At 36.8% G+C, this 25410-nt stretch overlaps 2 protein-coding genes across 6 annotated transcripts in view; one reads left to right on the forward strand and one right to left on the reverse strand.

Moving 5' to 3' along the window:
* The first annotated feature begins 11559 nt into the window (after positions 1 to 11559).
* TTC14 (tetratricopeptide repeat domain 14) lies at positions 11560 to 22627 on the forward strand. 5 transcript variants are annotated; one of them, XM_036445455.2, is made up of 12 exons: positions 11560 to 11852; positions 12321 to 12445; positions 12562 to 12761; positions 14332 to 14416; positions 14571 to 14700; positions 14976 to 15131; positions 15745 to 15816; positions 16225 to 16344; positions 16447 to 16569; positions 18652 to 18769; positions 19686 to 19795; positions 20583 to 22627. In XM_036445455.2, exons 1-12 carry the CDS (start codon positions 11692 to 11694, stop codon positions 21502 to 21504), a joined length of 2322 nt encoding a protein of 773 aa, XP_036301348.1. In that variant the 5' UTR covers positions 11560 to 11691; the 3' UTR covers positions 21505 to 22627. The 5 variants fall into 5 exon arrangements, 4 of the variants coding, with proteins under 4 accessions (XP_036301348.1, XP_036301351.1, XP_036301349.1 ...); XR_004989204.2 differs by lacking the exon at positions 20583 to 22627 and having other exon boundaries at positions 18652 to 19280; positions 19686 to 19800; XM_036445458.2 differs by lacking the exon at positions 16447 to 16569.
* Positions 22628 to 24461: 1834 nt separating this feature from the next.
* The window catches only part of CCDC39 (coiled-coil domain containing 39), a 41353-nt gene continuing 40404 nt past the window's right edge, over positions 24462 to 25410 (reverse strand). The window contains exon 20 of the mRNA XM_036445454.2: positions 24462 to 24939. Coding sequence (XP_036301347.1) covers positions 24789 to 24939 — 151 coding nt within the window. The 3' untranslated portion in view covers positions 24462 to 24788. The remainder of the gene's footprint in view (positions 24940 to 25410) is intronic.

Here is a 25410-nt window from a genome sequence, read left to right on the forward strand (position 1 = left end):
TTTCTTCATACACTTTTTGGACCATAAAGGTCCTAGGGATGTCAGCAGGCACTTTCCATGCCATACCAGCCCTCCACATTCTCTGCTCTTTTGCTCCCGAGTTGCTATGGTGTAGTAAACCTCAGAAAATCTACCAAAGCCCCAAAGAGAAAGAGTGATTCACAAAGAGTAATCCCACTAGAAGAGGAGGAGAAGGGATTTACCATCACTCTCCTCAGAATTCATTCCAAGGGAGAAATCTATATAGGAAATGCCAAAGCAGTTCTAGCCAATTTGGCTCAGTGGATAGAGCATTGGCCCATGGACTGAATGATACCAGATTCTATTCCAATCAAGTGGTCAAAGGCACATACCTTGGTTATAGGCTTGATCACCCACGAGTTGATGTGTCTCTCTCACATCAATGTTTCTCTCTCTCCTTCCTCTGCCCCCTTCCACTCTGTCTAAAAATCAATGGAAAAATATCCTCCATTGAGAATTAACAACAACAACAACAAAAAAAGAAAGAAAAAAAATTCTGAAGCTCTCTTTATTTGCCTATATCTCCATTCCCATTCTAAATCGTTATACTTATTTATAACTACTGTCCTAGTACATGGATTTAGGCACATTGAAAGAAAATTAATTAGAAGGAATATTTTAATATCACTATTCATCCTTTTTCTATGATAGAAGTGTCAACCAAATTCACAATTGACAATGACAGATCAAAACACATGTGATGCTTGTGATTTGCGCCAGTGAGAGCTTTATATGTATTGCACATGCATGAGTCAACTTAGCCTTTATATATATAGATATATATATATATATATATATATATATATATATATATATATATATATAGTGCACAAAATTCGGCTTCCCTCAAGTGTTGGTTTGTTGTTGCCAGGTCCACAGTACCATTTACTTTTAAACTAGAGGCCCAGTGTACAAAATGCATGCACAGGTAGGGTCTCTAGTGGCTGCTGGTTGGGACCTCCCTTCCCCAGCTTCTGGCTGCCAGCCAGGGCCTCCCTTCACCAGCTGCTGGCTGCCAGTTGGGGCCTTCCTTCATTACACGCCACCCCTTGGTGGTCAGTGCACATCATAGTGAACAAATTCCTAGTAGGTCGAATTCCCAAGGGGTCACTGTGCATTTTAGACTTTTATATATAGAGATGGGCAGTGTGCATCATGGCAGCTCCTGCATTGAGCATCTGCCCCCTGGTGGGCAGTGGGTGTCATAGCTACCAGTCAGATGGATGGACACTTAGCCTTTTCTGAATCGATGTATAGACAACTACTTTAAAAATGGTTCTCTGTTAATCCCATCATCTCTGTCATTTCTAGATCTGTTTCTATTAAAAAAATTTTCACCTGACTATGGGTCACATTGCATGTCTAGTAATTTTTTATGGATATTTGAAAGTGAATTTTATTGTTGAGTGATTTTTTTTATATGTTTCATTAAAAGGAGTTGAGATTTGTACTGGCAGGCAATTAATTTTCTTGGAGATTAATCTGATCATTCTGATGTTTCTTTTTCAACTTTATTAAGATTAATCTATAAGGGACTTTATTCTAGGGCTAGTTTTAGCCCTCCTTCTTAGGACTAAAACTGTAAGTATAGCCTTTTGAGGAGTCCCTACTGAATTCCCTCAGTGTAACAGGCCTTTATATCCTAGTTGGTCAAAATTCAAACATCTCCCAACCCTGTAAAACTCTGATGATTGTTCAGCATGCAGCTTCCCTGTAGTTGGTCTCTGCCTGGTCTTATAGAGTCTCACCCTACACATATATAGTTTATTATTCAATGCAAATTTATGGCTTTCTTTTCTTTATTAGCTCCCTTCTCTTTGGTCCTCTGCCCCATATATTCCAGTTGCTTAACCCTCCCTAAACTTTCATATCTATCTTCTTGCTCAGCAAGGTGGCCATACTCTGTCTGGGTTCCTCCTCTGTGCACCATTGTCCAATAAGTTCTCCAGCCATAATACTAGGCAATTTTAGGACATATCTACCTTAATTCCCTTCTCTCAAACATTGCAGCCCTGCATTACCTGTTATACATTGTCTGAAAATTCTAGTTTCATATATTTTGTCCAGGAGGGAGGGGAGTGTTTATTTTGGAAAGGTCAGTCTAGCACTAGTTAATCAGTAATTGCTGAAAGTAAAAGTCAAGGCTTTTGATTTTCTCAATATCTACTATTATGGCAAGCCCTAAGATAATGAGCATCCTTCTATGATTGTGCCCAAGTGAGGAGATCTCCATTTAATTATTTTGACCAGAAAAAAAATAGTAATTCATAAATCATACTGTCATACCTTATCCTTAATTGTCATAGATATGTAAACTATTTTGTAGAGTCAAATTGTATCACTACAATAGTAACTATAATCTAGATATGCAATGTAGAGAGACAGGGCTAGAAGACTGATTCACAAAATAAGACAAAAGAGAAATTACTGTGAAACAGGAAGATGAGACCTAAAAAATATTTCTTGAAGAACAAAGAAAAAGCAACTTCCTGGAGAAAAAAAGAAAGGATTAACTTCTCTTTTCTAACAAAATTGAAGAGTATCAGACTTTAATAACATAGAAGCCTACAGTCAAAGACAAGATAGGGAGCTTGGGTTTGCACACTGAATGGCCTTAGGAAAATAAAATATAATGCACTACAAAGAGGGTAAACAGAGGCTACAGTGAGAAAGATCTAAAAGATTTTTCATGGTTTCCTCCAAGACTTTAGAATGGATGTGATACGGCTTAGCCTTAGAACAAAATGTGTCACATGGGTCTTGCATGGAACTTAGGAGAAGCTAAAATGAACACTTATGATAGAGCTTGAGGAAAATTTAAAGGGTGTACAAGCATGCTAGAAAGTCTCACATGAGTTCTGAGACAAAGTAAAGCATCAATGTTTGAAAAATATCTTATATAATAAAGATGTAATATGCAAATGTTCATTATGCCATGAAGGATCAGCAGGAGGGTAGGGCATCGAGCTACAAGCAGTCAGTAGAGAGCTAGAGGAGGGGTCAGGGCAGCAAGCCATGAAGGAGGGAAAGGGGAGGGGAGCTACAGGAGTGTGGGACAGTGGGCAGAGAGCTATTGGAGGGAGGCAGTGAGCTACTGGCACATGATTTCGTGCAAAGGGCTACTGGTGTGTGTGTGGGGGGGGGGGGGGGGTGTATAATAAATACAGAATTTGACCAGAAAATTTCAGCACCAATATGTTGTCAATCCACTTAGCATTTCTTTTATAAAACATATTTGTTCTTAATCTTCTTAATAGAATCTATCATAAGAACACTCAAAATTCAACTTTATGAATACTGGGAAAGAGATTTGTGCTAATTCCATAACACAAATTTCCAAGTAAATGATATAAACATGTATTTTATTGAGTCCTATCCCACTAGTTAATTTCTTGCTACAGAGATATGTTATCTTTAATTTTGCCAGAAGTAGGAGACAATGGCAAAGGCTGGGAAATTTTTAATTATACAGAGATAATCAATGAGATGATATTTGTTATTGTGAAATTATATTATACTATTGTGAATTTTATTCTTCTCTAAATCTTTACATCTTAACAAGGGTACTAGTTCTTTTATCTGTGAAACTGATAAAAGCTGAAAAAATCAATTTTTCTTTCATATTTAAATTTATAGGTATAGAACTAAGAAAAATTCATCAGGATAAAAACCAAACATCAACAATAAGCATTCATGCTATCTTTTTTTCAATTAGGGTGTTTATATGACTTGTTCGTCACTTAACTCCAAGCACTTACAAGTGCTTGGCACAAAGAGATACTCAAAAAACAGAGTATCTCAGAGATACTTAATAAACAGGTGAATGAATAAATTGCAGTTCTCATATCTATGCCAGTCACCATGGTGCCAATGAAAATGAATACAATAAATTCTGGATCACCAGCTAATAAAAGGTCTAATGGTCACAGGAAAAAAAAATCTTTCCTAATATGATTATGTTTGGTTTTGCTTGTTATTATAGAAGTAGTTGCTTTGCCATCATGGTTTGTACTGCTCCAAATAAGCTTCAGTATCTTAAAATGCGGCATCAAAGTACACCACAATTGTGATGGTTAATTTTACGTGTCAACTTGGCTGGGCCTTGGTGCCCAGATATGTAGTCAAACATTACTCTGGGTGTTTTGGTTTGAGAGTCAGATTTAAATTGGTGGATTTTGAGTAAAGCAGAATGCCCTCCACAATGTGTTTGGGCCTCATTCAATCATTTGAAGGCCTGAATAAAAACAGACCAACCTCTCTGGAGCAATGGGAATTCTGCCAGCAGATGGCCTTCAGATTTAAACTGCAAAATCTGCTCTTCCTGGGTTTCCAGCCTGCCAGCTCACCCTGCAGATTTTGGACTTCCAGCTTCCATAATCACGTGAGCCAATTTCTTAAATACAAATCTCTTTACACACACACACACACACACACACACACACACACAGAGAGAGAGAGAGAAAAAGAGAGAGAGAGAGAGAGAGAGAGAGAGGGAGAGAGATCCTATGATTTTGTTCCTCTGAATAATCCTGATTAATATATCAAATATGCAGATATATTCCAAATTACACAGAACTCCACAGAAACTGTTCCAGATACAATGAGATCAACAACAACTAACAAAAGATAAAAGACAAAAAACAAATTTAAGCCAGAGATGAAAAATAAAGAGAGAGAGAAAATTACATTTGCTTTTTTATAATAGCTGTCACATAATTTAACTCATATTTAAGCTCATAGGAAAAAAATACCTTCACAGTTTAAAAAAGAAAATCATCCCATCTGCTTCTGGAATTCCATTACCATGCTCCCTGCAACCATCCAGAAAGCACTTTTAATCCAAGTTGAACCAACAACATGGACTACTTTTTTGAAATACCACATTTTGTCTGTTGCTATAATTTTCAAATTACATGTTTTATTTGCCATAACTACCTCCCAAGCCAAGATATGGTCCCACTGCCCAAAACTGGAATTTATTTACAAGTTCCTTCTATGCATCCCAGTTAATTAAGTCTTGCTTGCCATATATGTGACATATGTGTCATCCTCACTCTAAGTATGATATCTACATGTTAATATTTGTACACTGTCATTTATCCACCCACACATATTTATTTAGTACCTGATATGTTTCAGATACTGAACTAGTTATTGAGTACAGTCATGAGCAAGACAGATATGGTCTTTACTTCTGGATCTTATATTTTAGTGGGGAAGACAGATAATCAATAGGAAAATAAATTATGATACCTGTTATGATGGAAATAAATGGAGTGCTGTGGGATAGAAGAGGTCACCTTTAGGCTGACACCTGAAGATAAAAAGAAAATAAAAGAGAGGAAAGAATATATCAGTAAACAGCAAATAAATATTCTGAACTGAGAAAAACTTGAAGTTTTTAGAAAATATCAGAAAATCTATAGACTGTACAGTTGAATCCAGATAACTAATGGATAGGGTTGAAATGAGGTAGTATATTTGAAGACCAGATCATAAAGGGGTTTATATGAATTTATTAGAAAGGATCAACGTGTAATACAAAAGAATTACCATCTATGATAATGGATATAAGCAGAGTGTGTGGTGTGTGTGTGTGTGTGTGTGTGTGCACGTGCATGCAAATTATGAGTTTGAGAAATTCCTAATTCCAGAGTGAATATGTATAGACATAGAAAAAATGATTAGAATATCCTATATAATAAAAGATTAATATGCAAATCGAACGAACAGTGGGATGACTGGTCACTATGATGTGCACTGACCACCAGTGGTTAGACACTCAACACAGAAGCTGCCTTCTGGTGGTCAGTGCTCTCCCACTGGGAGAGCACCACTCAGCCAAAAGTCAGGCTCACAGCTGGCGAATGCAGCGGCAGTGGCAGGAGCCTCTCACACCCCAGTGGCAGGGCTAAGGACCCCTCGGGGGATGTTTCCCTGGGGAGCAAGCCTAAGCCAACAGTCAGAAATCCCCCAAGGGGTCTGGGACTGTGAGAGGGTGCAGGCCGGGCTGAGGGACCCCGCCCCCCACGGCACAAATGCTGTGCACTGAGACACCCATAACAGTATACACACACACACACACACACATATATATATATATATAGAAAGAGAGAGAAAGAGAAGGAGAGAAAAGGAGAGAGAGAGAGAGAGAGAGAGAGAGAGAGAGAGAGAGAGAGAGAGAGAGAGAGAGAGAGAGAGAGAGGGAGAGAGAGAGAAAGAGGGAAAGAGAAAATGAGAATGAGAAAGAGAGAGGTAACATGCAAATTAGCTGAGGCACCCATAACAGTCACGACTGGCTCAGGAGGAGGCTGCACGCGCAGATGGGCCCAGAGAAGAGACTCAACACACAAGGGGGCCTGCATTTCTGGGAGATAGCATACCAGCAGTCCCACCTCTGTGCATGAGCTACAGAGGAAACACCTTTTCTTACAGCTCATTGGTTAAGCTCCTTGAACACCACTCACAGTGTTCTTGGTAACTTGGATAATAAGAATCCAAGAAGGTGATCTAGGGTTTTTTCCTCCACCTTATTCATGGAGGAAAAAACAAAGTTCTGATGCTGGAGGATTGAAAAATGTCATATCCTGCCCTAGCCGGTGTGACTCAGTGGATAGAGCCTCGGCCTGCGGACCGCAGGGTCCAGGTTCGATTCTGATCAAGGGCATGTTCCTAGGTTGCAGGCTCCTCCCTGGCCAGGGCCCAGGTCAGGGCTCATGCAGGAAGCAACCTATCAAAGTGTCCCTCTCACATTGATGTTCCTCTCTGTCTTTCCCTCTCTCTTCCACGGTCTCTAAAAATCAATGGAAAAATATCCTCAGGTGAGGAAAAGAAAGAAGAAGGGAAGGAAGGAAGGAAGGAAGGAAGGAAGGAAGGAAGGAAGGAAGGAAGGAAGGAAGGAAGGAAGGAAGGAAGAGTCATATCCTATGAAAGAGATATCTTGAAAATGCCTAAAGAAAGTTATCATTTTTTCATGGTGAAAGTACTGGAGTCCATGTTGATGAAAACACCTTGGTGGCTGCAGTGGTCGGCAGTGGCAGCAGCAGGGTGATGGGGATGATGCCTTCCCCTGATCACCCAATCACCTCCTGCAGAAGGAGGCCAGACTGTGGCTTAGGCCTACTCCCCAGGGGAAGTGGGCCTAAGCTGTCAGTAGGACATCCCCTGAGGGCTCCTGGACTGTGAGAGGGGCAGGCTGTGGTTAGGGACCCCTCACAAGTGCATGAATTTCATGCACTTAGTATGATTATAACAAGCTGAAACACAATCAATGATATTGAAACCTCTCTGAAGAAATAGTCTGTTAACAAATCTGAGATATTCCTTAAAGGAACCTCTACAGCTATCTATCAGTGTGTGCATAAATAGGCAGGGGTGGGGGGTGCGTAAGGAAGTAATAAATTGGGTTCAGTATCTTCTTGTCACAGACTCAACAAGAATAGTTCATTATCTGTTTTACATACTGGATTTCTACATTAAGAAAGTTTTTAAAAATCTTTGAAAGCTGCTTCAAAAACAGTAGTTATCTGTATATTTATAAATGTCTATAATCCTATATAATAAAGAGGTAATATGCAAATTAACCCTCATACCCTAACAAGATGGCTGTCTATGATCAGGTTGGCAGAGGGGTTAGTGAGGGACAACCAAATGACTGAATAGCTGACAGGGAGGGGGGAAGTTGGGAGTGATCAGGCTGGCAGGTGGGGGGAGGGAGGGGGGCCACCAAGGGAGGGGAGGCTGTTAGGGACAACCAGGCAGGCAGGCAAGCAATTAGGAGTCAGCAGTCCTGGATTGTAAGAGGGACGTCCTCTGAGGGGTCCCAGAGTGGAGAGGGTGTAGACTGTGCTGAGAGGACCACTACCACCACCACTCCCCCCTCCTCCCCCGCATGAATTTCGTGCACTGGGCCTCTAGTATATAATATATATATGGAGAATATACATAAAATCCTGTATTGACTCCCATTTCACTAAAAGTGAAAGCCCAGTTCCTCTAATAGCCTACAAACCCTGCACTTCCATGCTGTTTCTGCCAGTCCTCCTTGCAGTTCCTCAATGCCTCTCTGCCTTAGGATCTTGGTACCAACTGTTCCCTCTGCCTGGGAACTCTTTTCTCCCAAATTGGTTTAAGGATTAATTCCTTTACTTCTTTAACATTTTTGCTCAAATGTCATCTTCAATGAGACCTGCGCTGAGCATTCTATTTTAAAACTATTACATCCAACCTTCTGTACTAAAGAATGCCCCCTTACCCTGATTTACTTCTTTTTCTACAGTATTTATCACCTTCTAATATATCACTCACTTACTATGATTATTGCTCATGTCTGTCTCCAGACATGGCCACTATGTAAGATTTATGAAAGCAGGAATCTTAGTGTATATTTTTACTATTTTATCTCTAACATCTGAAACAGTGTAGAACTCTCAACAAATATTTGCTGAATAAATTCATTAATTGGAACAATTGTATTTGGGAATTTGACCATTCTATGTCTACCAATAAGCAAATGTGATACCTAAACTGGGTAGGATCAAAGTTAAATATTTACACAGATATGCTGGATCTTCCAATGGAGGAGAGCAATAAACTAAACCAATACTACATTCCTAGCTTTGAAATTCTCCTTTGGTTCTGTCATCAATAAAATAACAAGGAGTTACTGTTTAATAATTTAAAAAGTATCAATCACTTTCTCAAAGAAATGTCCACATTGCATTAAAAAAATGGGTATCAAACCAACCTAGAATGCAGGAACAAGAAATACCATTTATTTAACATCAATTAAACTATCAATTTTTATAGGTTATAATCCTGAAATGTTCCCTGACAATAGTATTCTCAGGCATTTCCACAGAATGGGACTCTAAGAAGCTTGTAAGTTTGAATCTTCATAAGCAGTCATGACAAAGTACTGAAATAAGCACACTGACGTACTCCATGTGAGCATTACCATAAGTCTTTAAACTGTATTTTTCAACAATCATAATGAATTTGTTCTAAAATATCCTCATAGTATTTCCAAATCCTTTATGTAAACAAAGAAAAACATGGGGGAAATGGCTGGCTGATAATGGGCAATGTGTATAGTTAAGCATTGGACATCTCTGGAAGTGTTATGTATGCTGTTCATGATACATGGATTATGATGCAAATGCGCCAAGAACTTGACCCATTCTCTGCCCTGGCATTGTACAGGATCTTTTCTCTTAGAAAAAGTAATTCAAAATTACTGAACAAATCAATCCTAGGCAGTGAAATATGAACTGATTTACATTAAAATAATATCCTCAAGACAGTTAAAAGTAACTAAAAAATGAAGGTATAAGAGACACAATTGTCTTTAAATGATTCTATATGGTAATTTACAAATCCCTGTTTAGTTGGCAATAGGTTTTCTTGTAAACCTTAGAAAATTTGATACCTACATGATCTTATGGCACCCTCATGTGGATAAATATTAAACTGACAATGTTTTTCTTTTGAAGTCCTTGAAATGAAAAATAAAAATATAAGGTGGTGGAATCCCTTCAAACAAAGACTATTAGATAAAAATATACAAACCCTTGTCAGAAGAGTTCATAGTTTAAGTTATTTCTTTAAAAATGAATATGGATTTTTGGCTGATCTAGCCATATTTTCCATTTAGTATTCTTCATTCTTCCTTTTGTAAACTCTGGATGACCCTGAATAAGAACTTTAAACAGAATACAAGTAACTACTTTAAATGGTAGCAAATGTGTAATCTAAACATCTTTCACTATGTACTTAGGAATGAAATCAAGTGTACCCATTTTAAGAAAATGTTCAAAAATATCTTTAGATGTTAACAATAGATATTTTTATTGATGAGAATCGTTGTTCCATTTATATACCGTGTTTCCCTGAAAATAAGACATCCTCCGAAAATAAGACCTACTTACAGGTTTCCTTCTGAGTGAAATATAAGGCATCCCCCGAAAATAAGGGCCCCCTAGGCTAAACATGAGAGATTTGGTCCACTGATTCTGAAAGAAATGGATTCACAAGAAATTCACCAGGAAATTCAGGAATTGGATTGTTATAATGATGTTCCAGAAGATGATGACATGATTGTCATTGAATAAATGAGTAAATTCTTGATATTGTAGGATTCACAGTTTGTCTGGTTTGTTTTGACAGCTACTGTACTACGGTACCATATACAGGTAATAAATTTCCTTTATTTTCATTTAACAATAAATGTGTATCATATTCTTCTTCATGGAAAAATAACACATCCCCTGAAAATAAGACCTAGCGCATCTTTGGGAGCAAAAATTAATATAAGACAACGTCTTATTTTCGAGGAAACGGTACATTCAGTAATTGATTCTTGTATGTGGCCTGACCAGGGTTTTAACTTGCAACCTTGGCATATTGGGACAATGTTCTAACCAAATGAGCTATCCAACAAATTTATATTGAAATAAAATTTATTCTCAAAATTATAGTCTTTCTGTATCAGGGATGGGAAACATCCAGCCTACGGGCCGTATAAGGCCCCTGAAATCATTTGGTCTGGCCCTGACAAGGCATTAGGGGTGAGTTAATTAAATGTTTGACCAAAACAGAAGGCTAATTTTAAAGTGGATAATTCTGCATGGCCCGGGAATGATGTTATAAATATCCATATGGCCCTTGGCAGAAAAAAGTTTCTCCACCCCTGTTCTATACAATAAACTTAACTCTCCAGCAACTCTGCTTGTGAAGAGTCCTAACTCTACCTTTTACCAGCTAGATGACATTGATCAATTTACTGAGATTCTCTGGGCCTGTTTCCTCAATGTTTTAAATGAAAGTATATGAGATAAGTGGTTAGGTTCTTGAGTCAATAGGTCACCATTACCTTTGAAAATCACTTGAATTAAAAAAAAAAACACACAAAAAAAAACCCCTATATTTACTGTAGTGTACACAACACCTTAAGTACATCTTCTAGGCACTATACTTTGAGAAATCACTTAGATAAAATGCAAACCAAAGCATTTGTTCACAGGTTTAGGCATTAAAAAGTCATTCTAGTTTTAAGTTGGCGCTAACACCATAACCAACAGTGAATGGGCTATGGATGGAGGACACAAATTCAGAGCTTAATAAATATTACTGTGTTTCCTTCTTCTGCCCTTGAACCTATCAGGAGAGCCCCCACAGCAGTGGTTTTAGGGCGGTTACGCCTGAGACGTAAATAGTGATTTATCCAGCGAGTCTTTGAGAGGAAGAACCTTCCGAGTTCTCACCTGTTGTTTGGGGCACTCGCACTCAGACGCGTCTCACTACATTAACGGGCGAATTACCATTTACCCTAGGTTAGAGCTCGGGCCATTGCGATGGAAGAATAACAGCTCGGAATTTTTTTTTTTTTTTTTTTTTTTTTTTTTAAGGATCCTTGTCACACACAGGACTACTTCGGGGCCCCTGGCAGAAACTTGGCGCCGGAAATGCCCAGCCCAATCCTTCCGGCTCCCGTAGTCGCGCTCCATCTCGCGAGACCTGCGGCAGCGGCAGTAATACTTCCGGGAGACAACTTCAAGAGAGTGGCCGTGACGCGTGCTTCCGGCGGCTGCTGGGCTGCTGGCTCGGCCCCTGGGACCACGGGGCTCGTGGAGGAGCGGGCACACGGGTCGTGGAGCCCTGCACTCCCTAACCATGGACCGCGACCTCCTGCGGCAGTCGCTGAATTACCACGGGCCGTCCTTGCTGTCCTTGCTCCGCAGCGAGCAGCTGGACAACCCTCACTTCCGGAGCCTCCTGGGGTCGACGGCTGAGCCTGCCCGGGGCCCGCCGCCCCAGCAGCCAGGGCAAGGCAGGTAATGAAGCCGCAGCGAACCTCCCAGACGGGGGTGGGGACTCGGCTCGGGGCTCCGCTGCCACAGCCGGGCGGTGAGTCCGGAAGGAGCCGGCGCCTGGGAGATGGCACAGAGGACTGTGCAGAGGGCTGGATGGCGGAGGGTCCGCGCTTCTGGTGTGAGGGTCTTGCGGAATGCAGGCTGAACTTTTATTTCCCTGGTAATTGCCTAGCAGAGGTGCAGATTCTTTCGCTAAAATCCCTCCGGCTTTTGTGTCTGGGGCTGCGGGCATCACTCTTGGAAGTTTCCCCGACATCCAACAACCCGACTGGCCAGTGAGGGTTAAAACTTTTTCTTTGATAATGTATGGGCTGGGATTTAGGATGGACCCGATTGGGCGATGAAAAAGCTTTGAGCAGATGCTTGGACGTACTGAAAGGTTTTGCAAATAAACGTAGTCTCCATAAATTTTGTTATTGGTGTCTTTAGAAAAGAGAAGAGAGTCGACAACGCTGAAATACAAAAATTCATTTCCAAAAAGGCGGATCTGCTTTTTGCACTTTCGTGGAAATCAGATGCACCTGCAACTCCTGAAGTTAATGAAGACGGTGAAGGTGAGCTGTGTCTTTAAAAATCATTTGATTGCGGTTATTCTAACAGTACTTCATTCGGATAAAACAGAACACAAAACTATGCTTTGTAATGTTGTTAATCATTTTTTTCCCCCCAGATTCTTATGCAGTCATGCCACCGTTAGAGCAATTCATGGAAATACCTAGTATGGATCAGAGAGAGCTGTTTTTCCGAGATATTGAGCGTGGAGATATAGTGATTGGAAGAATTAGTTCCATTCGGGAATTTGGGTTTTTCATGGTGTTGATTTGTTTAGGCAGTGGCATCATGAGAGATATATCTCACTTGGAAATCACAGTAAGTTATTCACTTTTCAGTCACTTGATTGCTTCTGTCTTTGAGTCGCTTCAGTGAAAGAATTATTGTTTTGCATATGTGGAATTTTTTTAACATCATTGATCAGCTGCCTCCTACACTCCCCCTACAGGGGATCGAACCAGCAACACAGGTAGTATGTGCTCTTGACCAGAATCGAGCCCAGAACCTTTCAGTCCCCAGGCTGATGCTCTGTCCACTGAGCGAAACCGGCTAGGGCTGCATATGTGGAATTTAACGAACAAGGTGATCTACCAAACAAAATATAGACTCAGAGAGCGCAAGCAGACAGCTCAGGTGGAGGGCCAGAGGACTGGATTGATTGAGGGGGAAGAGAGAACTCAGTGTGGTGATTGGGGGTGGGGGTTCGGGGGAAGAGGGCTTTGAGGGGATAAAGGGTGGTGGGAAAAAGAAGAGAAAGAACCTGACAGCAATAATAAAAAGAATTATGCCTTTTCATCCAGTTGTACTTAACTGTACCCTGCTGACAGTTTTGAAAATTAAATATTTTAATTAGAGAAAAAGTACCATTTTCTTTTTTAAAAATTCTTAACAGTGAAAGTTACACCTCCATTTCTGATTTTGGGAGTTTTTTTGGTCTCCTTGGTTGGCAGTGGTAGGGTCCTTTATCAAATGTTAAAGAGAGATGCCAATGGGTATGGTGAGATTGATATTTGGGCACTTATTTATTTATTTTTCTAACTGAACATGTTCTTAGTATTTGGCATTACATTCTTGAATATGGATAATTTAGAAATGAATTCCTGGCCTACTTATATCTTTGCTGTAATTGAACATGATGTATATATTATGAGATACTTTGCCTGAGATAACTAGTCCTGAATTTGAAATAATATGTCACTTTAAAGGGTTTGATACTTGCTGTCTATCAAGGCAGATGAAAATGAAGAAAAGCAGAAGATATCACAGACTGGACATACACTTGGGAGAATTCATATTTCATTTTCATTGGAATTCTCACAGTGGACAAATTTTTGTTTCATTTTTAACAAGTGTAAAATATCTTTTTGCTTTATCATACACACTCCTATTTTGTTCCTAAAACTAATAGCAAATTTTATGGGATTTTAGTTTTTGAACTGACTCAAAAAAAAAATTGTTTGTGTTTGGACACAGAAATGACTTATAATTTAAATCCTTACTAAAATTTAGACTTTACCCGAAACTGGTTTGGTTCAGTGGGTAGAGCGTCAGCCAGCGGATTAAAGGATCCCGGGTTCGATTCCGGTCAGGGGCATGTGCATTGGTTGCGGGCACATCCCTGGTGGGGGGTGTGCAGGAGGCGGCTGGTCAATGTTTCTCTCTCATCAATGTTTCTGGCTTTCTATCCCTCTCCTTTCCTCTCTGTAAAAAGTCGATAAAATATATTTTAAAAATAAATAAATAAATAAATAAAATTTAGACTTTAGGGTGTTAATTTTTTTAAGGTTATATTAACTGTTAGCTGTTTATACTTAACAAGTAGGATAAAGGAATACCCTTTTCACCAATGAATAGGAAGTCTGTTGTTTTAAAATACTTCTCATTGCAGGCTCTTTGTCCATTAAGAGATGTGCCTTCTCACAGTAACCATGGGGATCCTTTATCGTATTACCAAACTGGTGATATCATTCGAGGTAATCAATTCCATCATATTGTATTAATAGAAAAGTAACATTTGTCAGATATTTTTAATTTTGAAAATGTAGTTTAATAAGAATAGTGTGTTTGAAAGGATTTTTGTTTGTTTGCATTTTCTTACTAATCAGCTTACTTTTCTTATTTTTTAAGCTGGAATCAAGGATATTGACAGATATCATGAAAAGCTTGCAGTATCTCTGTATAGCTCATCTCTTCCATCGAACCTATCTGGTATTAAATTAGGTGTAATTAGTTCTGAAGAGCTTCCTTTGTACTACAGGTAATTTTTCTACATTAAGACAGTTTCTTGACTTCTAAGTCCAACTTCTAACAACAAAGTAAAATTTTAATTTCTCTTATTTCAAAGTATGCTCACATATTTTTATGTCCTTAAATCTTCAAACTTTATAAAAGGAACCTAGTAATGATATTGCCACACTTTCATGTACAAATTATAGTATAAGTATTTAAACCTCATGTGATAATTTTATATCTTTAACAGAAGTGGACATGCTAATTATATTTATTTTTTTTTCATTTTTTGTTTTTCTTAAGGAGGAGTGTTGAACTAAATAGCAATTCTTTGGAATCCTATGACAATATCATGCAAAGTTCCTTGGGATTTGCTAATCCAGGAGTAGTTGAATTCCTCCTAGGAAAATTAGGAATAGATGAATCTAATCCACCATCTTTAATGAGAGGTCTACAAAGGTATAGTAAATCAGTATTATTCAATTAAGTCAATGTTTCCCAAACTTTTGACATATGTGTACCCCTTCTATAATTTTCGTAACGCTGAGTACCCCTCGTCAAAAATAAATAAAAATGGATGTATTAGGCGCAGCTAAGCACGGTGCAGTGCATATCCTCACCAAACTCTTCCCGTACCCCTGGGGGTACATGTACCACACTTGGGGAAACACTGTATTAAGTGAGAAGGTATTGAATGGTGCAGAGCTCCAAGGTGGCGTGACTGAGGGATATATTGAACTATACCAAGTCTAGTGGCAGCAAATATGACAAAGGTTGAATGAACTACGTAGGTGATCCTGTCTCCTTCTGGAACTAAGTTATTATCAGTAATTAGAATTGTACCAGGTGACCAAATAGAGAAAGATTTAGAACATTTATAAGAATTTTGTGTATACCCTAAAGAAAAATAATGTTTAAGAATAATGTCATTCCTGAGAATTCAAGAAATTTCTTTTGTAAATGGAATACAAATTTCTTGCTTGAAATTCACTTTTTCAGTGTTGTTTTCTGTCAGGCAGTAAACAATAATTACAAAAATATTTATATGGTTTGACTTTTTTTTTTTTAATAGCAAAAATTTCTCTGAAGATGATTTTGCTTCTGCATTAAGGAAGAAACAGTCTTCATCTTGGGCTTTAAAATGGTATGAAGACTTTGTCTTTCAACTATTGAATTATCTGGCATAAAAGGTTAGGGTAAGGCAAGGAAGTCTTATGTCATCATTAAGACCAAGTTTGTTTATAAATGAATTAAAGCGAGTTTTTGACATTAGCTTTCTTATAGGTGTAAATGGTGTTATGTTGTAAACTTAACAGACTTAAGTTTTAGCCAACATCATAATTCTTTTTTTTTCAAAAGAAATTGGTATATTGATAACTAGATTTCCTAAAATTTGTTACAAACCTATCCAACAGCAGAATGCATTTAGGCATTTGGCGAGTATAGAAGACTGAATATTAGCCAAATTTGATTTGCTTTAAAATTTTACCCATGCTAACATTTTGTTTTGATACTCTGAAATGCTTGTGATACTTTACAACTATCTTTTTAGTGTGAAGATTGGAGTTGACTATTTTAAAGTAGGGCGCCACGTGGATGCTATGAATGAATACAATAAGGCTCTGGAAATAGACAAACAAAATGTGGAAGCTTTGGTAGCTCGCGGAGCATTGTAAGTGGATTGGGGGTTTTAAGGAATATTTACAAGGTGAATGAGCACAAGATTTATACATACCCCACAAGATAAATTTCTTACTTTGTTTCATATCTCCAGATACGCAACAAAAGGAAGTCTGAACAAAGCAATAGAAGACTTTGAACTTGCATTGGAAAACTGTCCAACTCACAGGAATGCAAGAAAATACCTCTGCCAGACACTTGTAGAAAGAGGAGGGCAGTAAGTGTCAGACTTTGTTCAGTAGTATAGGTCCGCTGTTCAACCAACTACTATAAGATCTTAATATAAGGAAATAGCGTCTTTAACTCAATTCAGACCATTCTTAGTTTCGAATTTGGTTGACAATGTTTTTTAAGTATAGTCCTCTTTAAATTTTCTAGTCATTTTTTTTCTTATTACTGGGATTCTAATTCAATATATTTGTGATTTGAGTTTATTGTCCTATATGCCTATTCTCATTACATAGAAATGTAAATGTAAAGGTACAAGAAATTAGGTACATATTCTTTTCCTGAACATACACTAGAAATTTTAATAGAATTTAATTTCTAATTCATTTAATCATTTTAGTAGAAAAGTATCAGAAATATTAATTGAGAGCTCCTGTTGTTAATTATAAAAAAGGTTTCACTGTTATATTCAGTTTATTGCTCTACTCTGTCCAGTAAAAACCACAAACTGCAGATTAAATGGAAGAGCAAATCCTATATCTTATGTTACTCATTAAGTATTGTAAATATTTAATGACTAATAGACTGGTCTAATTTATAAAATATTTTGAAGGAATGTATGTTAAATATAAGTAATTTGCTAACAACTTTAATAATTTTAAAAGTTTATAATTAATAGCATATTTTGAATTTGGCTGTTCATTCCCATTTGTATGATCATACCAGAATTCCAAATTGAGATTTTTGTTTTTGTTTGTAGTTTTTGTTAACTCATGTGAACTTCTGCTTAGATCCAAGTGATTGGAGCAGCTTTTTACTTTCTCACTAGGGAGATAGCTAGTACCTACTTAGGTGTGGTTATCTTATTACTCATATGTTGGTGTCTTTTTACTAAGTGAATGGCAACACCAACTATCCAGTTACCATAAGCCATAATGTTAATCATCTTTGGTCCCTTCCCACATTCCATCTGTCACAAAAGTTATCCACTTGAAGCCATTGGGATTTTCTTAATTTCTTTTACAGTAATTACTTTTTCCTACTTTGAAAATTGAAAATACATTGCAAAGTCCTTTCACTGCTTTATAACCAAATTTTCTAAATCTGATTTTTGATAGCATAGACTTTTGAGTGTCATCAGATAATGATCCTATCTACAGGCTAGTTGTGGTGTACATGTATGTGTTGAGATTTCCAACTTAACAGCAAATACTCTGAGAAAATATTTCTGTGGAAAGGAAAATTCTTCATAAACTTCTAGGAAAAGCCAGCCAGTGTAATTCTGTGGTAAAGGTCAAGATCGTACTATATTTACAGAGGGCATCAATTGATCATGCATTATACCAAAATGCTAATGCTGGGCCCGCAGCATAGCTTTAGTTACCAGTAATGGATTCCTATTTGTTTTAGTTGGGGGTTTATTTTGTTTTTCAAACTGAAATATATCTCATTTAATATGTTATTTCCGGTGTACAAAGTACTGGTTTAAAATATGGGGTGGGGCAAAGGTAGATTTACAGTAATGAGTACACAAAACAGTTATTTGTTCATTATTATTTGTTAATTATTTTTATATGAATGACTGTAAATCTACTTTGGCTCCATCTTCTAAGTATATACTGCAAAGTAATTACCACAATAAGTCTGGTTAATATTCATCGCCACACATAATTATAAACATTTCTTCTTTTTTTTGTGGTGAGAACTATTAAGATTTCTCTTAGCAGCTTTTAAATATACAGTACAGTTTTATAAACTATAGTCACCATGTTGTACATTACATTTTCAAGACTTATTTAATCTTGTAACCAAAAATTTATACCTTTTAACCACTTTCACCCATTTCACTCACCCCCCCAACCCCACTCCTATTAACCACCAATCAGTTCCCTGTATCTGTGAGTTTGGTTTCATTTTATTCTGTTTTGTATAGTTTTACATGGTCTATTTACAAAAAAAAAAAAAAGTCTAAAGCTGCAGTTTAGATATTACTCAGATGTGTAACACAAATGTGTTTTGCTAAACACATTTTTTTCTAATAAGTTCTCTCATATGAGCCCTAGACCTGTGTGTATATTTAAGGACTTTTTATTTTTACAAAAAAAAACCTAAATCATCTTCTCAAATTTAGGTTAGAAGAAGAAGAAAAATTTTTAAATGCTGAAAGTTACTATAAGAAAGCTTTGGATTTGGATGAGACTTTTAAAGATGCAGAGGATGCTTTGCAGAAACTTCATAAATATATGCAGGTGATTCTTTATTTCCTCTTAGAAATTTAGTGATATTTGAAACTAATTCCAAAACTTAACTTTCTCCTGTGGAGAATTATTGTAGAATACTTAAGGCATTATGAAGAGTTTCTTTCTATATAGAGCTTTTCCTAATTGGGTTTGACATTGCTTCACAATGCCTCTTCTTTATTTGTTAGTACTCAAAAGTAAAAATTGCCCTATAAGAAAATTCTAATTGCCTACATTTGGTGTGTGATTTTGAGTACTATCCTTATAGTGAGCTTTCCTGGTGGTTACAAAATTCAGTGATGTTACGGTAATTGAGCTAATTCTAAAAATCTTTTTGAGAGATATTTTAAACTGTCTTTTCCTGTAATACTGATGATGATGTTTTCTCATGCATTTTTTTCTGAATTGGACCGTTGCTGCTGTGTCTGTGACATCTGGTGCTGCTCATCCCCATCCTCAAACTGGAAAATGATTTCTTATGTAATCATGCGTCCAACTGGGCTGTGCTATTTTTTAAATGGTTTGTATTTGAACATGGTGATTCCTCCCTCAATTCACCTAAATGGAATGTATTTGAATTTTATTTCTACAATCTGTGTCCTCTTTAAATTTTGAAATAACTTTTATTTTTTTCCCCCTGTCTTGCACTCTGGGTTATGGGTACCAATGCAATGGCTTCCCCTTTTTTCATGGAATACCAACTGCAATATGGTCCTCAATACTGTTCTGGCTATTCCAATGATTGATGCCAAACACCTTTATGATTAATTTTTACGTGTTAAAAATACTTGTTTACTGCTGGATATGTGGTGATTTGGGTATACTACATTTGGTTTCTGGTGGGGGGTGGTTTTTTTGAAAACTGGGTTTTAAACATTCTTCTATTTTTAACATGTGGTTTTTTCCGATATCTGGGTTCTAAAAGAAATCTTTGGAATTAAGAGAAAAACAAGCTGAAAAGGAAGAAAAGCAGAAAACAAAGAAAATAGAAACAAGTGCAGAAAAGTTGCGTAAGCTCTTAAAAGAGGAGAAAAGGTAAACTGTAACATTCAGTATTTTTTTAACTTAAAGCAACTACTGAGTTGATCCACAGTGCCATATAGAGGTAAAGTAAGTAAAAATATAAAAGCATTTCATAACATAACCAGTTATTCTTAGCAATTATGTGTACCAGAAATTTTTGAGAGATTAAGGAAAGTGGAGTTTTAAGGCTAGAAATCTGAGGGTAAAAAAAAAGAATTACTGTAACCTTACATTTGAAATACATAATGTTATTTTAATTATATGTATTTTAGGGAGAATTGTTTTAGAAATAGAGCAGTGGTCTCAACTGGGGACAGTTTTATCCAAGGAGCATTTCTGGTTGTGATACTGGTGGAGTGCTATTGGCATCTAGTGGGCAGCAGTCAAAGGTGCTGCTAGACATCCTATAGTGGTGGTGTAGGGCCCCTCCTCCCCCACACTGCCACCCTACACTTCCAACAAAATGTCAGTAGTGTTGAGGTAGAGAGTTTACGCTCTAGAGGTGGTTGGATATAAAATCTTAATTCCTTTACGTGTTTGGCTGGTCTTGTTTTTAAGGTAATGTTGGAAATGTCACTGTATCTAACAGAAATGGATTTGCTTAAAGTGACAACTGTATACACAAGTATTTTTTCCCCATAAGTAGCGGATCTTAGAGTAACTAAGATTACTATAATTGTTTATCTAAGCCACAGCTTTTTATGAAGTCTTTAAGGGGAACAAAATAGAACTAACAGCTTTATGGATAATTAAGAAGCATTTTTGTACTTAACATCTGATGAATTAACTACTTTTTTAGGCTAAAGAAAAAAAGAAGAAAATCAACTTCTTCCTCTTCAAGTGTTTCTTCTGGTGATGAGTCAGTTTCTTCATCATCATCCTCTTCCTCTTCTGGTCACAAAAAGCATAAGAAACATAGGAGGCATCGCTCAGAGTCTTCTCGAAGTTCCAAACGGCATTCAGCTAAGGCATCCTCAGACCAGATAGATCAGAGTAGGAAAGATGAGTACTTCCCAGTTCCAGCCAATACGTCAGCATCTTTTCTTAACCAAAGACAAGAAGTGGAAAAACTACTGGAAAAGCAAGATAGGGTACCATATCAGAAGAAGCAGGTAAAAGAGAAAGATAGATGCTCAGTCTCTTCATCTTCATTTGAAATTCCGGATGATATTGGAGGTAGGTCTGAAGATTCAAGAGATTTTTACAATAGCTATAAAACTCAGGCAGGTAGTAGCAAAACGGAAAAGTCATATAGATATGAAAGACATTTTTCCAATAGAAGGGATTCCTCAGATTCCTTCTGTAGGAATCCAGAAGACAAGTTAAAAAATTATGGTTATAGAAAATTTGAAAAAGACACAGATGGAAGGAGAGAGTACTATAGAAAATGGGAGCCGGGTTCCATGAGGTATTCCACTTCCCCAGCAAGCTCTGACTACTCTTCTAAGTCAGTTGAAAAGTATAAAAAATGTAATTATTCTGGATCACATGATTTCAATAGACATGAGCAAAGATATCAATTAAGTAAAAGTCATAGAGAATATGAAAGAGAGGTTAATTGTGAGGAGAGTATTAAACCAGAGGCTCCAGAAGAAGAAGAGTTAAGTAGCAAGGAGCATTCAGAAAGTGGAGCTAAAAAAAATTTACCTCAGAATTTACTCAATATATTTAATCAGATAGCTGCATTTGAGAAAGAAAAAGGAAATAAGCAAGAAAAGTAATATGCCAAGGGAATCGGCACTGTTTTACTAAAGGCTGTTAATAAAAGTTTTTAGTCTTTTAATCATAACAGTCCAGTGTAGAAATTGCTACTCCTAAAATTATTTTTTGTAGAGATTGCAGAAAGCAATGCTTTTTTTCTTAAAAGCTTTACATTCATTATCATTTAATCTTTATAACAATTTCTTTTTCAGCAAATGCTTTCAGAGCTATTGTGAAACTGTGTCTTTTAGTTATAGGTCCCCTTTCACAGCTTGATTTGTAGACTTTTCATATATATGTTTATGTATAGTATTCCTTACTCTGATTTAAACTTCAGTTAAAGATAATTCTCAGAGTCTTGTTTCTTGTATTTTGGGGTATGAGAATTCCTTGGGTCTCCCTTATCCTGCTGTTTGAGAGAAAATTAAATTTGTGCACTGAACACCTGGTTTGTTTTTTCATCAAAAATTATTTCATTCTCTTTTCTGTTGAATTAAAAGCCCTCAACTTTTGAAAGAGATATGTTCTTTACTATTTTATGTTTACCATTTGTTTAAATACTAAATGTTTATATAACTTGTTTTAAAATGGTAGGCAGGTTATCTGTCTTGACTATTTGGCCTCTAAAGCCTGATTTAATTACAAGAGACTTGTGTACAAGCTTAACAGGTACCTTAGGAATAAAGCCATGAACATTAATAGGGACCCATTTTACTTATTTCTATTTGTCTGTCTGTCTGCCTACCTATCGCTTGGTAGCATAGCCCTAAGAAATTTAACTTCAAGTATTGTCAAAACCACTAGAAGGTGAGAATTGATCAGGATAGAAAAGAATTCTTCTAGCAAAAACAGCAGTGACTAGAGAAGTACAGTATAAACCTGGTTTTCTCTAGAAATAAATAGGAAACTCCTAGTATTGCAGATGTCTGTTTTGTAACACAGCATACTTTCAATAGGCAAAGCTGGCTTGCAGGTCTGCTTTGCTTGACACCTCCACTCCCTCGTTGCTTTTCCAGGTACGGTACCTCTTTTCTCAGGGTCTGAATAAGATTAGCCCAACAGAGTTTGGTTTTACTCAGAATAAATTCCAGGAACTAGAGCTGAAGAAGGGACTTGGATTGTAAGGCTCCTCCCCAAATTATTGAAGAGAGTATAGTTTATTATTAGGGAGACAGAGATAGGAGTCATAGTGTTGTGCTTATAATAGCCTTTAGAATCTTGTGAATTTAAGATTTTAAACACTAAATGATAATGGACTTTAAGACTATCACTCATGATGACTCTGGATGGAAGGGTTGGGAAATAGTTGAGCATCCATCTCTAAAGGTCTAAGAATGATTGAGGAGGGAGACACTTTCATTCTTTGTTCTGTATCACCATTCTCTCCAACAGTAAACTAACAGGGTGTATGTTATTTGTGACTTTCAGATTTTAGTGATGGGAATTTTACATACACCATTTTTATATAATAAAATTGTCTTCAGCATCACCATCAACAAGCACTATAATTTTCCAAACCATTTTTGTGGCTTAAGCTTACATTTAGGTAACCCCCCCCTCAAAAAAAAAAAAAAAAAAAAAATCAGGTTTAGTATCTTGTACAATAGCCTGCCTAAATTTAGAAATTCCATCTTCTCCAGAACTTCTTTCCTTGGACATAGTACACTTAAGCAGAATATACACTCCATTTTCTAAGGATATATTCATTAAACCCATCACATTAAAAAATATTGGAGATATACCGTATTTTCCAGCATATAAGACAACCCTCTAATTTTACAGTTAAAACATAGGTTTAGGCCTATATTCGCTGTATAAGACTACCCCCCGCTTCAAAGAAAAGACTTACTTTGCCATCAAGATCTGCAGGTAATTTTTGTGCAATTTTGGTCTTTTGCCCCCGATTTTCGGTTGCCTTTTTTTTTCGTTTCAAAGGTCGTCTTATACGCCGGAAAATATGGGTACTGGTCAAGAATCCCTAATGATATCTTCAGTTTTTTTCCATAACATCATGGCTATAGTTTATACATACACAGGCTGTTTCTTGGTTTCCATAATAAATGATAGTTGACTTTCTTACAATAGGTGGATGTTAAGATAACGCCTAATGTGGAGATAATAAGGCTAATCCCTTGTCTCATCGATTAGCATTACTATACTGAAGTTGGAACTGTTACTTTCACAGTTAAGTGTGGAGTTCTGTTCTGGCCAGAGAGCCTAACCATTCCACAAATATTGTGCTGGGTTCTGGGTTGCAGCTCAATGGATAGAAGTTACTGTGCAGTCCCTCTGTGTCAGACCATGTGCGTTTTATACACATTCAGTTATTTCAGGAAATGTTGTATGTAGTTAACTGTCCCTATATTACAAATGAAAGAAGCATAGAGAACTAACTTCCAAGGTCACAGAGCTAGTAGATGCAATCCCTGCCTTCATAGAACAGTGTGTAATATTTCAAGTTCCAAGTAATTTACAAAGTAATATAGGGCAGAGAATAAGAACAAAGTAACTATAAAATTAGTTTTTAGGTTTTATTAAATAAAATCTCACACATTAGGAATGATGTTTCAGCCAAACATTTAATATTACTACTGCCTTTCAAGTAACTGCAAATGACAGATCAAAACAATGACAATTATAAGGATTTATATTGTTTACTGTGTTTGACTTCTTTCAAGATCAAAGTAGACTGATCCCTAAAAATTTGAGTTGCATTTTTATTGATATGCATTGTTTCTCTTTCCTAACAATTGCTTTCTTGGTGGAGGGCAATGCTATATTTTGGCTAACATTTTGTAAATTATATCAAAGAAGAAACTAACATTTTTTCCCCAAAAAGTCTGGGAAGTATATTTCTTTGAATAAAAAAACTTAATTTCAGGATCTTCTAGGATAAGTGAAAATTTTAATAGTGTTAGAAGTCTTTATCTTTAAACATTTCTTCCTAAAAGATTCTAAGTGAGCATAGTTGCATGGCTATTGTGAAATAATAAAGTCAACTATTTTCTGTTTTAACATACATAAAAATAACAGTGGAAAAACAGTTTTCTCTACACTTGTGTAATCTGTAACCTTGTTAAAATCAGGTATAATATATGAAGAAAAGGATAAGAAAGTTAAGCTTGACTTACTTTAAACTACCATTTTTCACTGATAAAACTTGCCTGGTCATTTCATTTTCCACACTATTTCAGTAGGACTCTATACCATTATATAGCACCTAAAGTATAGAGTGAAACTTACTATTTTAAAAGTGAAATGTGAGGGTTTTTGTTTATAGTTTGTTCAAGAGAGATTAAACTGTTTACGTGCTGCTCTTTTTGTTTTTATCGTTACCGGAACTACTACTGCTAGAACTAGTTGGCCTCAAAGTGCTGCCAGATGGTGAAGAGGAGGGTGGGAAGGTTAGCTCTAATATGTTCATCGAAACCTGAGAAGCAGTACTCCTAGACGACCTAGAAGAAAGTACAGAATTATTGTAAATTTAATTCAAAATTTATACTTTCATCAAGAAAGACCCCGTCATTAATAGTGAAAGTTATCATAATCCCACAACTAAAAAGAGCAAAAAGTACCTAACATTAATAGTGCTAATAATAAATTTTAAAGCATGACCTTTAATATAAATTATTTTTTTTAAGGAAAGGTAATGAATATAATAAGTTTCAAACCAGTAGAAAAATAGTTTTAAAAACATAATAAGGAAAAATGTTTTCAAATATAATTAAAGATTTGCAAAATTGATTAAACAAAATGTAACAAAAAGGCATGTGCATATGGAATGGGTGCTGGCAGAGTAAATGATCTACACTAGTAAAAGAGAAATATGCAAAGTAATCATTCTGCTTCGCCCACCACTCAATCAGGAGGGAATATGCAAATCAGGAGGAGAAAGATGGCAACAGCCCAGGAGCTCCAGGTGAGGA

This window comes from Pipistrellus kuhlii, unplaced genomic scaffold (assembly GCF_014108245.1).
Source record: "Pipistrellus kuhlii isolate mPipKuh1 unplaced genomic scaffold, mPipKuh1.p scaffold_m20_p_2, whole genome shotgun sequence".
NCBI lineage: Eukaryota > Metazoa > Chordata > Mammalia > Chiroptera > Vespertilionidae > Pipistrellus > Pipistrellus kuhlii.

Bases quoted from the DNA above. Each gene is read 5' to 3' on its own strand.
- TTC14 (XM_036445455.2), top strand. From the start codon at position 11,692: ATGGACCGCGACCTCCTGCGGCAGTCGCTGAATTACCACGGGCCGTCC. The intron at 15,132-15,744 runs GTATAGTAAATC...TTTTTTTAATAG, and splicing joins TTAATGAGAGGTCTACAAAG to CAAAAATTTCTCTGAAGATG. The intron at 19,796-20,582 runs GTAAACTGTAAC...CTACTTTTTTAG, and splicing joins CTCTTAAAAGAGGAGAAAAG to GCTAAAGAAAAAAAGAAGAA.